Below are 16,022 nucleotides of genomic sequence, written 5' to 3'. Positions count from 1 at the left end.
ACCTGACCAGATTGGGGTTTGCTATCAACTGGAAGAAGAGCACCCGCCAACCGAGCCAGCAGGCCGAGTACTTGGGGATGGTGCTCGACTCTGTCAGACTGAGGGCCGTTCTGTCGGAGTCCAGACGGACGGCCCTGCAGCAGGAGGTTCTCAAGCTGCGACGGGGCTCACGTGTTACAGCCTTGACAGTAATGCAGGCACTGGGGCACATGGCGGCAGCTCACCCGGTGGTTCCACTGGGACTGTTGCACATGCGCCGCCTGCAGAGATGGTTCACCGGCCTACACTTAGACCTCAAGAGGCAAAAGTTTCGGCTGCTGACAGTCCCCCCAACGGTGCAGGACAACCTGCGGTACTGGGGGTCCCCTCAACATCTGTTAACCGGGACGCCGCTGGGACGGGTGACCTCCTACACAGCGGTGTTAACGGATGCCTCCCTGAAGGGGTGGGGAGGCACCTGCCTGGGGAAGGCGATAGGTGGTGTGTGGCCTCCGGGGGAGGTACGCCACATCAACCTACTCGAACTACAGGCAGTGTTACTGGTTCTCCAACACTTTGGTCCCCTACTAAAGAGGAGACACGTGCTGGTGAGGACCGACAACCGCACCATGGTCGCTTACATCAACAGACAGGGCGTGTACACTCCGCAGCCCTGCTAGTGATGGCAGAGAACCTGTGGTCATGGGCTTCAGAGCACCTACAATCTCTGAGAGCCCTCCACATTCCAGGGCTCGAAAACAGGGGGGCCGACCTTATGTCGAGGGGCGGTCCCCTGGACGACGAGTGGAGGCTGCAGATCTGGTCACGATTCGGGAGGGCAACGGTAGACCTGTTTGCCGACAGGCAACACCCACTGCCCTCTCTGGTTCTCCCTGAGGCCGCAGGACACGCGCACACGCGCCATGGCCAAGAAGGCTGCTTTATACCTTCCCCCCCCTCCACCTCATCCCCCAGCTACTGGAGAGAGTGAGAGTGGAGCGGCTGAGGGTCATTCTGGTGGCCCCCGACCGGCGGTCAGCCCCGTGGTACGCGGTGCTGACCCTGATGGCGGTGACTCCACCATGGCCCATCCCCCAGTTCCAGGGGGGCGCTGTTGCAGGAGGCGGACGCAATACAGGCGCTGCCGACCCTGGGCCAGCCGCTTCAGGCCTGGCTCCTGAGAGGGACAGGCTGATGCGGGCTGGGCTGACTGCTCAGGTGGTGCAAACCATTCAGGCGGCTAGGGCCGGGTCCACCATTGCCTGTTACAGGCCAAAATGGTTGGGTTTCCAGCGGTGGTGCAAGGAAAGGGGAGTGGACCCACTGACATGTCCAGTGGGGGACACTCTTTCCTTTCTACAGCTTTTGGTTGATAGAGGGCTGTCTCACGCGACTATCAAAGTTTACGCTGCAGCCATCTCATCATGCCACGAGGGGTTGGGCGGAGGTCCAGTCTTCGCCCACCCTCTGGTGAAACGATTCCTGCAGGGGGTCAGAAGACAGCGGCCTGTGGCACGCACTTCTGTACCACAATGGGAATTGCCGTTGGTGCTCGAGGCCCTTACTAGGGACCCCTACGAGCCCTTAGAACACTCCTCTCTAAAGGCGTTGTCGTTCAAGACAGCATTGCTTCTTGCTCTGACATCAGCCAAAAGAGTGAGTGAATTGTGCGCCTTGTCGGTCCACCCGAGTTGTTTACTCCTACGTGGGGACCGCAGCGGTGCCATCCTTAAACCGAACCCTTCTTTTGTTCCCAAGAACATAAGAAGTTCATTTCGGTCGAGAACTATTCAACTGGAGGCTTTTCACCCTCCCCCTCATGGGGATTCGAGGGAGGCGAAACTGCATCTCCTGTGCCCTGTACGTGCGTTGACATGCTATGTCGACCGCACGGCCACCGTCAGAAACACAGAACAGTTGTTGGTGTGTTATGGTGACGGGACGGCTGGCAGAGCCTTGTCCAAGAAACGCTTGGCGAAGTGGCTGTGTGATGGTATCTCCGCAGCCTACAGTCAAGCGAATCGGGAGCCGACCGCTGCGGTTCGGGCGCACTCCACACGAAGTGTGGCGACGTCTGCGGCCCTGTTCAGCGGTGCGAGTGTTGAGGACATGTGTACGGCAGCATCGTGGTCTTCACCCTGCCCGTTCATACGGTTCTATCTCTTGGACGTGTCAGGCTCCTTCTCCAGATCTGTGCTCACCATAGGGTCACAGGACATGTGAGAAGAGGGATGTGTCGAGTGTTTTATACTCGGCCCCCACAGGGTGCCATGCACCGGCATTGGGTCGCGCTCAACTAAGACGCGGGCAATAAGGTGCACCCAGTCTAGCCAGATGCTGCTAACTGGGGAGAGGTTGGATCTGTTATCACTCCGCATGGCGGCTTAGATCAATAAAGTGATGGCTGGGTCTGGTACCTAACCTGTAGCTGGCCTGGTCAGTGGGCGGAGCCTCTCCTGCGGCAGGGAGTACATAAATCGGGCTTCGCCTACTGTACCCATAGAGTCCAGTAGAGGGCGAAGCCTGTGTGAGATATAACGAAGGTTACGATATTGTAACCCTAGTTATATTAGCACAGGCGGAGCCCTCTACAAAGGGACCCTGCCGCTCTTTCGCCTTACGCTGAAGTTTGGTGGAATGAGGGCAGCTGGCGATGCACCTGCTTATATACCCGCCGAAGGAGGCGGGTCAGGTAGACACGCCCTAGCGGCCGGCTACGTACATGCAAAATTTCAGTGGGCCATCGCGCGTACGCGATTGGTGGAGTATAGTACCCATAGAGTCCAGTAGAGGGCGAAGCCTGTGCTAATATAACTAGGGTTACAATATCGTAACCTTCGTTACAAGACGTCACAGGTAGGTGTGGTAACAGCAATTGTGCATAGTTGGCGTCGGGGGCGCTGTGTGTGGTTGTGGGACCCAATGTGATATGTTTTCTTGGGGCCTACAATCCCTGGCTGCATCACATCTGTGTCAAATTGGAGTGAAATATTATAATAGTATAAAACAGGTACTTTTTCATAAAAGAGTAGATACTGACACTTTGATTTCTGTCAGTGAAACCACAAAAACAGGAATTCAGTTTTTTGTGGTTATTTTAATTGTTGGTAAATTGTCTGTAATGTAGAGTAATTGTAATTATTGATCACTGCAGCATTAAGTCTTCATATGTCCTTGTTATTGATTGCTTAGGTACAAAGACGAACTGCTGTGGTCTGCTGACAGTCCAGAAGGAACCAGGTACAGGGCTGCACATTATCAATTTGAATTATTTCAACTATTAGCTTTGTTAACAAGAAGACAGAACTGTAGTGTGGTGAATTATGTAACATTTCCGTACAGAACAAACCTTAATTGGTACAATGATGTGATGCTAATTTTTTGTATCTATGTTGTTTAGTGTCACAGTTGGCTCAAGGCCATGACAAACAATGGAGATGCACCATTTTAAAGGAATAACAAATTATATTTATTTAACACAATCATAAGGATAACTTAGGAAATACAATAACATGAGGTGTGGAAGTCAGTAAGATCAGTGGTGTAGGATGTGCATGCATGGTAAGTATGGTGTGTGTGGATGTTGTATGGTGCACCAAAAGGAAACCATAAGAACACAAACTAAAACTGCTGCATCACCCGGGAAGGCAGGCGTCTGTCTGCAAGGGAAGAGCGAGAGACAATGAATGAGAAGCTGCTTACATAGGAAACCAGATCACTGGCCCAGCCAACGCCCTGCCAACCAGCAATCCACTCAAGACCACACTGGCAAACACCAGTAGGGGTCGCCACATTTAGTAAAATTTAAAATGGTTGAAATTTGAACATAAATGCACAAATAAGCACACATTCTATTTTTGTGAACAGAGTATGACATTTCTGCTTTTAATCCATTTTGACACAATATATTAGAGGATTATGGCAAAAATGTCTAAGTGGTGTAACCATAAAAACTTATACCAATTTATATATTTAACCAAATAATTAAACTTGCTTAATACCCTAAAATTGTCAATGAAAATAATGGAATACAATTATTCTAAGTATTAAATGTAATCTGGGGAATCATGTCAAGTCAAGTAAACTACATGAAGTGTCTAGTCTGTCAAATTAGATTTTAAGATTAAATGTCAAATGGTGTGACCAGTTACACCATTTGAGTCCTATTAAAAGCCTGAGACGAACATTTGTCAAATATCTGTAGTTTATTATAGTAATCTTGTTAGGGTTAGGGTTAGAAAAATCAAATAATTAACGTCAAGGAAAATGTGTAAAATATAATTATTTACATTTCTGCTATTTCATTACTAATATATAAATAAAACTAAAACAATTAAACTGAATAAATGAAACTGATTTTCCCCATTAGATGCCATCTTCTAACAAGGAAAAAGTGGCTCATCACAGAGCATGTATGAATGCTGCTGTATGAAACTGCTGGGTCGGAAGATTCAACCACCTGACCTCTTTATGATATAATAACATCATCTCTGAACCACCTGACCTCTTCATAATATAATAACATCATCTCTGAACCACCTGACCTCTTTATGATATAATAACATCATCTCTGAACCACCTGACCTCTTTATAATATAATAACATCATGTCTGAACCACCTGACCTCTTCATAATATAACATCATCTCTGAACTACCTGACCTCTTTATAATATAATAACATCATCTCTGAACCACATGACCTCTTCATAATATAATAACATCATCTCTGAACATTCTTTATAATATAATAACATTATCTCTGAACCACCTGACCTCTTCATAATACAATAACATCATCTCTGAACCACCTGACCTCTTTATAATAACATCATCTCTGAACCACCTGACCTCTTCATAATATAATAACATCCTCTCTGAACCACCTGACCTCTACATAATATAATAACATCATCTCTGAACCACCTGACCTCTTCATAATATAATAACATCATTTCTGAACCACCTGACCTCTTCATAATATAATAACATCATCTCTGAAACAGAACCCCTCAACTCATGATTGAAGATTGGAACCAGTTGCTCTCTCTCTATCTGCCCACACACATCTTTTAAAGATACATTATCCAAAATTCTTATTGTCAGATTAAATCTTTATCAACTGAGTGTGAAATACACTTCAGACCCTCAAAAAATGAATGAAACTGAAAACACTTTGAATAGCCCAGGCTACTTTGTAGTAAAAACACACGTAATGCACTAGTGCATTAAAATTTAAATGTAGAAAACTTCAAAAATCTCTTCACATATTATGATTTAAAATGAAGTAATTATTTTGCACTTAAATACACTGTAGGTGGATAATATATTTGATGTTTATCATTCTTTTGTGGTTAAAAAAATGCTGTAAATGTCATTTCAAATGACATGAAACCAACATAAACACAAAATGTACATATTAACAGACCTGATGCTGCTTTTGAAAAAAAAACAACAAGACATTTTGGATTTACTCATCTTGCCAACCCTTATTAATATACAATACTTTGTGTTGTTTGTCTCTGTGTCTCATCAGTTCCTCTGAAGAGCATTGAAGTGGAGCTGGAGGTGAGGGACCATGTGGCTACAGTGGTCTCCACTCTGCTCTACCAGAACAAGGAGGACAAACCACTAGAGGCTGTTTTTGTCTTCCCTCTGCCTGGAGATGCTGCTGTCTGTCATTTCAGTGCTAACATTGGACAGACACAGATTGTAGCTGAGGTGAAGGAGAAACAGCAGGTGAGCAGGACAGTAAAGATGTTCTCACTATAATGAATCTGAAAAATAATTTAACACACCAAACGTTACTCTCATGTGCCGTATGTGCTGCAGGCTCGCGAGGAGTATGATGACGCATTGAGCTCCGGTCAGCAGGCCTTCCTATTGGAGGAGAGTGATCAGAGCCCAGATATATTCTCTCTGAGTGTGGGCAGTCTGCCTCCAGGAGAGAGCGCCTCCATCAGGCTGGAGTACGTCACTGAGCTGGCTGTGCAGGCTGATGACGGGCTGAGGTTTTGTCTGCCTGCTGTGCTCAACCCTCGCTACCAACCTCAGGGTAAGAAAACCAGCCTACACTTTGTGCTTAGTGCACACCACACCTGTCCATACAGAGGGTTTTATTGAGACAGTGACACATCTGGTGCTGAGTGCACCCACATACATTTCCCACCACTATGTCTCTATGTTTCAATGGAGTAGAAAATTAATTAGGATTTAGTAAGGATGTTTTTTCATTAAAAATTGATATTTGGATTGAGGATTTGTTTTCTGTCATCCAGAACGTAAGATGGACTGAAAGTTTACAGCTACATAAGTGATTTCAGTGTCTTTGATTACAACATTTTAAACCTGTTTCATGTTGTTCACAGGAAGTGAAGGTGGCAGCGTCCAGGTGACGTCTGTTCCAGCCTCTCTGGTGCCCTACAGTCTGTCTTTCTCTGCCCGGGTGTCCTCTCCTCGTCCAGTCTCTAAAGTAGAGTCCAGCTGTTCCCTGGACCCTCTCCAGTACCTCAACACAGAGCAAACCCAGGCTACGGTATGTAGAGTGCTGATGTGTCTGCTGTGTGTGAGATTGATCACTTTATTTTGATGTATGTGTGTTTTGTGAACTGCAGGTCAAGTTGGCTGCAGGACACAAGTTTGACAGGGATGTTGAACTGTTGATTTATTACAAAGATGCCCACCAACCCAATGCTGTGGTGGAGGCAGGACAGACCTCTGCCAAGCCTGGTGAGGACAAATTAGAGAAGTGGTTACTAAGTGGTTATTAAAAGTTAATGATTATATGTGTTGTAATAAATGATAAAAAGCAGATTTGTGGTCATTTTTCTGTCTCTTTCCTGTTTTTAAGGCACTCTGATGGGTGATCCAGTGGTGATGCTGAGCCTGTACCCTGAGTTCCCCCAGGCTGTGATGTCTTCAGTGGCTTCATGTGGAGAGTTTGTGTTCTTAATCGATCGATCAGGAAGTATGTGTTGTCGAATGGATAACAGAAACCCACAACAGACTCGCATTGGCAGTGCCAGGGTATTCTGTGTTAACTCTGTCATAAAAGCATTCATAGTGTCCCTCTCACACAGTGGCCTTCACTATATTCTCTCTCTTCCTCCAAGGATACCCTACTGCTCCTGCTGAAGAGTTTACCAATGGGCTGCTACTTCAACATCTACAGTTTTGGCTCCAGCTATGAGCACATCTTTCCGTAAATCACTCCCTCATTTCACTAAGTCAACAAAAATGTGTTCCTGCCTTTAATATCACTGTTTTTACAAGTGTGTTTGCACTGGTGTTCATGGGTTTGTGTTTCTGACAGTAAGAGTGTGGAGTACAGTGAGAAGACAATGCAAGAGGCTCTGAAGAAAGTTGAGAAGATGGGTGCTAATCTGGGAGGAACAGAGATCCTGCAGCCCCTAAAACACATTTACAGTCAGCCCTGCATTCCCAGTCAACCAAGACAAGTAATACACACACACACACACACACACACACACACACACACACACACACACACACACACACACACACACACTGTCTAAATTTTGTCAATTTTGTGACACAGCCAAGACAGTCTGATAGTTTGGTGTTTTCCTTATTTAAAAAAAAAGAGCTTCTCTTACCGTTTGTGTTTTTGTGTCTAGTCCAACTGTGCAAAACAACACAGTGACTCAGACAAAGACTGAACTGAAAACCAAAACCTATATAAACATGAGGTAGTAACCAAACAGGACACAGGTGAGTGAAACAAGACAGGTGAAACACATGAGACAATGAACCAAGGCAGGGGAATCACAGGAAGTAAAATTAACACAAGGAGAGAATAACTTTCAAAATAAAACACAAACTACACCAGGATGTAACACTGACACTGCTCTCAGAATTTTGTGAATGACTTATAGCACATGTTGCATGTTTCATAGTGTAGTGACATGTAACTAACAGTAACTAATGTGTAAACTCTCCACCCCAGCTGTTTGTCTTTACTGATGGAGAGGTGGGGAACACCAAAGAAGTTATAAATCTGGTGAGGGAGAACTCAGGCTACCACAGGTGAAACCACAATAATACAAACACAACAATCACCCACAATTCCCAGAATATGTCCCATGTCTGAATTCTGTGTGTTAAAAACAAAAGTACTTTATTGCAGGTGTTTCTCTTTTGGGATCGGGGAAGGGGCCAGCTCTGCTCTTATCAATGGTTTGGCCAAAGAAGGAGGAGGTCACGCTCAGTTCATCACAGGAACTGACAGGATGCAACCAAAAGTAAGACATGACCATAGTTTTTATTCATTTGTATTTGAACAGAAGCCATTATTACAAATGTAAGTAAGTTTAGTAAAAAAAAGCATTTAAACTTTTTATGAATATGTTTTATTGATCAGGTGATGCAGTCGCTGCGATTTGGTCTACAGCCAACTGTGGTGGACATCTCAGTCACATGGGATTTACCAAAGGGAGTGTCTGTCACTGTCCTCTCTCCACCAATCACAACAATTTTCCAGGGTCAAAGGTCACTGATTTATGCTCAGCTCACTGGACAGGTAGGAGCAGCACCATGTCATAGAGAAATACCTCTCAGGTCTGATTACTTTAACTTTTAAAAATAACAGTGGTAAAGTGACAAAAACTATGATGCATCCTCTGTGTCCATGTTTAAGAGATTGAATTTTTCATCAGGTATGTATTTATGATAAGAGGATGGATTTCTATGAATGTAATGCTTTCTCAGAGTCCAGAGGCAGCAGAGGGCTGTGTGACGGTGAAGTACAGCCTGGCAGGTCATCCATCCCACAACCAGCTCCACTTCAGTCTCAAACCTGCAGACGACACTGGGTAAAACAGGGTTTGGTGGTCAGACTGGAAAGTTATTATAAATTAGATACTGACCTTAAAATAATCAGTTTGTTTTGTAGAAAACTAATTACAGACTCATTCCATGTCATTAATAGCCCTCAACTGATAAAAATGTAAGTTCATTTAGAGACCAAGTACTTGAAATGGAGAGAGATATAAACTGTGTGTGTGTGTGCGCGTGTGTGTGTGTGTGTGTGTGTGTGTGTCTGTGTGTGTGTGTGTGTGTGTGTGTGTGTGTGTGTCTGTGTGTGTGTGTGTGTGTGTCTGCAGACTAACAGTCCACAGGTTGGCTGCTCGGACTCTGATTCGCTCCCTGGAGATGGAGGAGAGAGAGCACAGAGGACAGCAAGATGGAGGAGAGAAGAAGAAGGTGGTGGAGCTCAGTGTCCAATCAGGAGTGAGCAGTTCCTTCACCGCCTTCATTGCTGTCAATAAAGATGATGGCGAGGCCATTCAAGGGCCTCTGTTGCGCAGAAATGTCCCAGCACCCAGTGAGTGTTTGTAAGAACTAATAAACACACTAATGATAGTGTAGAGAAGCACAGTGTTGTAATGCTTTAATAGTATGGACATCATCATTCTTCATTCACAAAGCTGCTTATCACTCTTATTATTGCATTTCCTCTGTACTCACTGTGTCTATCAGCTGTTCACATACCTGCATGTGTTTGTAATAACAATTACAATTATTCACATTTTGAATATTTGAACATCCGTAACAGTTTATGTAATCATTTCAATGACATTTAAGACTCAGTAATTCTCATGTAATATTTTCTTGACCTCATTTTTTTTTCACTTTAAGTAATGATGGGGATGTGCAGTATGAGTAAGTAAACTAGTTTCTTTTTTATATTTACTCTTAAAGTATTTTAAAGTGGGTGGCAGTGGTTTGATTCCTGGTTCCTCCAGTCCACATGTGGATGTGTCGTTGAGGAATATACTAAATTACTCCTGTCATCACTGTATGTAGTGGTCTTCATATAATTCTGTGTTTAATCTATTTCAAAGTAGGCCTACACATGCCTGTGTGTTTCCCCCTCCTCTTTATAAGAGTGTTTTCATTTGTTATAACAGGAAAAAATAGCAATACAATGTCAACAGTTTTCTTTATTGTGATTCTAGGTTTTGTATGAATAGTTAAACTACATATAAAACTTTATAGGCTGTGTTATCTTCAAATATGTTTTGCAGCTCCACACGAATTGTATTTTGTGAGAGGGGCCAAAAATGGCTCCTTTGATAGTAAAGGTTGCAGACCCCTGGCCTAGGGCAGCAAGATAGTATCAAGAAGCACAATGATTCTTTATGGTTTAATGCTTTAATATGATTGAAATCATCATTCACAGATCTACTAATCACTCTTATTATTGCATGAGATAAAAGCCAGCTGTTCCTCAGTTGCACTTTTGAATATTTGAACATCTTAAATATCATGTGTAATACTTTTAACTACGTGTTGTTGTGAGTCATTGCAATAAACTCAGAAACCAGAATTTTATTAGTTGATATCTTTTGTTTTTCTCAAGTTATATTTTCTTGACCTTTTTTTTTTTTCTTCTTCTTCTTAAAGGTGGGTCAGCTCCCCGATATCTGGTTCTTGGTGCTGCACCCACAATGAATTGTAAGTATAAAGTTGATTGGGATGAACACACATCTATGTATTTCTACAAATACAGTAAGTTGATAGAAACACAGAGAATATATATTAAAAAAATACAAACAATAATATAACATTAGTTTTTATGGCAGAAATGCACTTTGCTGTCTTGACACAATGCCATCAGATTTCTTTAAAACTATTGTGAACTGTCCAAACTGATTTGCGACAAGTAATAAATAGCTCACTTAAATCAGGTGTGTTTCCTAAACTCCTAAAAGTAGCTGCCATTAAGCCACTCTTAAAAAAGAGAACGCTGGATGCTTCCATGTTAACCAACTACAGACCTATCTCAAATCTTCCTTTTATAGCCAAGACCGTTGAGAAAGTGGTTTTTAATCAACTCAGCAATTTCTTGAACTCCAGTGGCCTTTTTGACAAATTTCAATCAGGCTTCCGACCTAACCACAGTACAGAAACAGCTCTTATTAGAGTGTTAAATGACATAAGGTTGAACAATGACTCAGGCGAGGTGTCAGTTCTGGTCCTGTTGGATCTCAGTGCTGCATTTGACACTGTGGACCACAGTATACTGTTGAACAGGTTGGAAACTTGGGCAGGACTCAGCGGAACAGTCCTAGACTGGTTCAGGTCCTACTTGGAAGAGCGGAGTTATTTTGTGACCATTGGAAGTTATGAATCTGATCGAGTGGCTATGACATGTGGAGTTCCTCAGGGGTCAGTTCTTGGTCCCCTTCTGTTCAGTCTATATATGCTGCCCTTGGGTCAAATTCTGCAGAACTCTAATGTAGACTATCACAGTTATGCAGATGACACACAGATATACCTAGCACTGTCCCCAGATGACTACAGTCCAATACAGTCATTGTGTCACTGTTTAGAGCAAGTAACTAATTGGATTAACCAAAATTTCCTTCAATTAAATCAGGACAAAACTGAGCTAATTGTTTTTGGCAATAGAAGAGGATTGCTGTCAGTAAACATCTCGAGTCACTCTCTCTAAAAACTAGGGACCAAGTCCAAAACCTTGGCGTGCTGATCAGACTCAAGGGTTTTATGTCTCAAACAGACCAGGAGAAGTTGATTCATGCTTTCATCTCAAGTAGACTCGACTACTGTAACGGTCTTCTGACTGGACTCATTCAGAATGCTGCAGCTTTTGCTTGCTTTTTCAGTGAAAAAATCCAGTCCATCAGGTTAAATATCAACACAAATCAACAAAACAATAAAATGACGCAATCCCTAAGACCTCCCAGGAATAACTCAACTGTGATGTCAGAATTTAAAACAGTTGACCAAAAAAACATAGAGGAAACAGTGCAGCATCTAAAACCATCAGATTTTTTAAAAACTATTGTGAACTCTGTCCAAACTAATTTGCGACAAGTAATAAATAGCTTACTTCAATCAGGCACGTTTCCTAAACCCCTAGAAGTAGCTGTCATTAACCCACTCTTAAAAAAGAGAACACTGGATGCTTCCATGTTTACCAACTATAGACCTATCTCAAATCTTCCTTTTATAGCTAAGATTGTTGAGAAAGTGGTTTTGAATCAACTCAGCAATTTCTTGAACTCCAGTGGCCTTTTTGACAAATTTCAATCAGGTTTCCGACCTAACCATAGTACAGAAACAGCTCTTATTAGAGTGTTAAATGACATAAGGTTGAACACTGACTCAGGCAAGGTGTCAGTTCTGGTCCTGTTAGATATCAGTGCTGCGTTTGACACTGTGGATCACAGTATACTGTTGAACAGGTTGGAAACACGGGCAGGACTCAGCAGAACAGTCCTAGACTGGTTCAGGTCCTACTTGGAAGAGCAGAGTTATTTTGTGACCATTGGAAGTTATGAATCCGATCGAGTGGCTTTGACATGTGGAGTTCTTCAGGGGTCAGTTCTTGGACCCCTTTTGTTCAGTCTATATATGCCGCCCTTGGGTCAAATTCTGCAGAACTCTAATGTAGACTATCACAGTTATGCAGATGACACACAGATATACCTAGCACTGTCCCCAGATGACTACAGTCCAATACAGTCATTGTGTCACTGTTTAGAGCAAGTAACAAATTGGATGAACCAAAATTTCCTTCAATTAAATCAGGACAAAACTGAGGTCATTGTTTTTGGCAATAAAGAGAAGAGGATTGCTGTCAGTAAACATCTCAAGTCACTCTCTCTAAAAATTACGGACCAAGTCCGAAACCTTGGCGTGCTGATTGACTCAGATCTGACCTTCAGTAGTCATATCAAATCAGTCACCAAAACAGCCTTCTATCAGCTTAAGAACATATCCAGAGTGAAGGGTTTTATGTCTCAAACAGACCAGGAGAAGTTGATTCATGCTTTCATCTCAAGTAGACTCGACTACTGTAACGGTCTTCTGACTGGACTCCCACAAAAAAGCATTAAACAGCTGCAGCTCATTCAGAACGCTGCAGCTCGAGTTTTAACCAGAACAAAGAGATCAGAGCACATTACTCCAGTTCTAAAGTCTTTACACTGGCTCCCAGTCAGCTATAGAATAGATTTTAAAGTTCTGCTACTGGTCTACAAATCACTGAATGGTTTAGGTCCAGAATACATAAATGACATGTTAGTAGAATATAAACCCAGTAGAGCTCTGAGATCTACTGACTCAGGTCAGATAGTTGAGCCCAAAGTTCAAACTAAACATGGTGAAGCAGCTTTTAGCTGTTATGCTGCACACAACTGGAACAAACTACCAGCAGAACTGAAATCAGCCCCAACAGTGAACACTTTTAAATCCAGGTTAAAAACATTTCTCTTCTCCTGTGCTTATGATTGAGCTCTTTTAAAGCACTTTACACTTTAATCTTTCTTTTGCACTCTATGTCCTTTTAATGATTTTAAAGCTAATTTATTATTTTATGCTGCAATCATTTTATTTATGTCTTTCTATTTTTCTGTACTTTGTTTTTATTATGGGGGGGTGGGGGTGGGGGTTAATTGTATGTTTTTACATGTTTTTCTGTTTTATGTAAAGCACATTGAATTGCCATTGTGTATGAAATGCGCTATATAAATAAAACTGCCTTGCCTTGCCTTGCCTTGCCTTTACTTTGAACTACTGTATGTAGGAGTTGCTTTCCCTCTGGTAGAGGTAAAAAAGGTTCAAACTATGGGAAAAATGATGTCCTGTATGCTGCAGAGGTTTTTTAAAGAGAGTCCTGCAGAATTTATTAGCATGCTTTGTTAAGATGAGATCCAGTAAAAGATTCAAAACCATCCTCCGTAGATTCTACTGTTTGACTTTTATATACTTTTTTGTTTACATTGATTTCTACTACCTTTTGCTCATCATCATCATCATCCTCATCATCATCATTAAGGGTCTATTATCCCTGGAAGGCAGAGGCATTTATTTTGTCTGACATACTGTTTAACAACTTAAATAAATAAAAACATGAATAATAAACTCTCCACAAAACTGCCACATATGACTCTCAGTGCACAGCTCTCCTGTGTCAACCAGTACGAATAACTCAACTCCACTTTTCTCAACTTGATATGTGAGAAAGACATTTTGCTTTCATGTACATCAGTTACTGCACTTTAGCTGCATTACTTTAATCTGTGTTCTACCCAAAATATATCATTTGGAGGATTATACTGCAAAAATACTTAAATGATTATTATTATCACTATTGAATAAGTTATTATTATTATACTAACTACTCAATGATGCATGTAATCTAGTCCAAGTAATGCATGTGTGGATTACTGTAATCTATTATTTTATATCAAAGCTATATTTGTTACATCTGAATTAAAACTCTTGATGTGAATATTAAGCACTTTAAATTTAACCATGTATCATCATTGTCTCAAGTAATATTTTCTTGACCTCATATTCTTTTTTTTCTTCTTCTTGGTCAGCTCCCCGAGGTCTGGCTGATGATGCTGCACCCACAAGGAAATGTAAGTAAAAAGTTGATTGTGATGAACACACATCTATGTATTTCTACAAATACAGTAAGTGGATAGAAACACAGAGAATATATATTAAAAAAATACAAACAATAATGTAACATTAATTTTTATGGCAGAAATTCACTTTACTTTGAACTACTGTATGTAGGAGTTGCTTTCCCTCTGGTAGAGGTAAAAAAGGTTCAAACTATGGGAAAAATGATGTCCTGTATGCTGCAGAGGTTTTTTAAGAGAGTCCTGCAGAATTTATTAGCTTTTTAGCTTTATTAGCTAGATTCTACTCTGTTTGACTTTTATATACTTTTTTGTTTACATTGATTTGTACTACCTTTTGCTCATCATCATCATCATCATCATCATCATCATCATCATCATCATCATCATCAAGGGTCTATTATCCCTGGAAGGCAGAGGCATTTATTTTGTCTGACATACTGTTTAACAACTTAAATAAATAAAAACATGAATAATAAAATCTCCACACATGTATTACTTACACACCAAGTAATAATCCAAAAGTATTAAATGATTGATTTTCTCCTTAAATGCAGCTTGCTCAGTCAGTCAGCCTCACAGAGATCCTTTGCTGCAGTTGGTATCCCTCCAGAAGGCGTCTGGCTGTTGGGAGATCCACCCAGCTTTGGCTGCTTTGCTGGGAAAGACCAGCGAGGAGGTGGAAATGTCAAAGCCTGAATCGGTGGGTCATTGTAAAAAAAACAAAAACCACAAATTAATGTTGGGACTACAGCAACATTTTCCTTACATAAATGTTGTCTTCTTGGTGCTATGTGGTGTTTTTCTTCCTTTCTGCCTGTTCCATTTCATGTGTTCTTTGATTTGGTGAATCAGGTGAAAGAGGAAGTGTGGGCCACCATTCTGGCTCTGATCTGGCTTCATGGTTTCAAGTTGGATGTTCAGGATGAGTGGCAGCTTCTGGCTATAAAGGCTGCGTCATGGATCCGTGCTCAGAAAGGTAATCACCATAATAATAAGTGCTGATCTGATGATTTTAACTGTGTGCTGGTTATACTCAGCTGTTATATTCAGTGTATTAATGGCTTGTTCTGATTTTTATTTTTTTTTATTTCAGAACCATGTGTGACAGAGTGTGTGGAAGCTGGAAATGCACTGTTGGGATGTGAGGTGCAGAAAGATTCCCTGGGGATTTAAGGATTTATTTATTCTGGCTTCTCCTTCAAGATTGGAAGTATTTACTTCATCAACATTGAATGTTTACTATGGCTGCTACTTTGTGGCTATCTGTCTTTATGATATTTTGTGCCTTAGTATATTTGTACTGTACAAGTCTGATGTTTTTAACTGTTTGCTGGTTATACTCAGCTGTTACATTCAGTCTATCTGTGTGTTTCAGATGCTGGTGGCTTGTTCTGTTTCTGTTTGGAAGCTGGAAATTCACTGTTGGGATGCGAGGTGCAGAAAGATGCTCTGGGGATTTGAGATTTTCTTTCAGTGTGAAATTAGATTTGCCAAAAACAACAAAAGCCCTGCTTCTTTTTATTTTATGAGGATTTCTCAGATCAAATTACCCCATTACTACTAAGAGCATTCGCTGAAGTGTTTGAATCTGGAGAGCTACTTTACATTCAGTGCAAATAATT

General features: G+C 41.8%; 1 protein-coding gene across 1 annotated transcript; it reads left to right on the top strand.

The window, feature by feature from the left end:
- The first annotated feature begins 661 nt into the window (after nt 1-661).
- LOC128359820 (von Willebrand factor A domain-containing protein 5A-like) lies at nt 662-15,678 on the top strand. Its single transcript, XM_053320143.1, has 19 exons — nt 662-823; nt 955-2,198; nt 2,544-2,728; nt 5,514-5,716; nt 5,810-6,032; nt 6,346-6,512; nt 6,592-6,706; nt 6,828-7,003; nt 7,090-7,178; nt 7,290-7,434; nt 7,944-8,023; nt 8,124-8,238; nt 8,358-8,516; nt 8,705-8,808; nt 9,100-9,320; nt 14,350-14,391; nt 14,955-15,100; nt 15,253-15,376; nt 15,494-15,678. Exons 1-19 carry the CDS (start codon nt 662-664, stop codon nt 15,571-15,573), a joined length of 3,780 nt encoding a protein of 1,259 aa, XP_053176118.1. The 3' UTR covers nt 15,574-15,678.
- The last annotated feature ends 344 nt before the right edge of the window (nt 15,679-16,022 follow it).

Source organism: Scomber japonicus, chromosome 6 (assembly GCF_027409825.1).
Source record: "Scomber japonicus isolate fScoJap1 chromosome 6, fScoJap1.pri, whole genome shotgun sequence".
Lineage (NCBI taxonomy): Eukaryota > Metazoa > Chordata > Actinopteri > Scombriformes > Scombridae > Scomber > Scomber japonicus.
Note: the sequence above shows the minus strand (reverse complement) of the source record. Positions and strands in the feature narration are given on the sequence as shown.

Coding starts and splice junctions, on each gene's coding strand:
- LOC128359820 (XM_053320143.1), top strand. CDS start 662: ATGGCAGAGAACCTGTGGTCATGGGCTTCAGAGCACCTACAATCTCTG. Junction 6,033..6,345: donor CCCTCGCTACCAACCTCAGG/GTAAGAAAACCA, acceptor TGTTGTTCACAG/GAAGTGAAGGTGGCAGCGTC. Junction 15,101..15,252: donor AAATGTCAAAGCCTGAATCG/GTGGGTCATTGT, acceptor TTGGTGAATCAG/GTGAAAGAGGAAGTGTGGGC.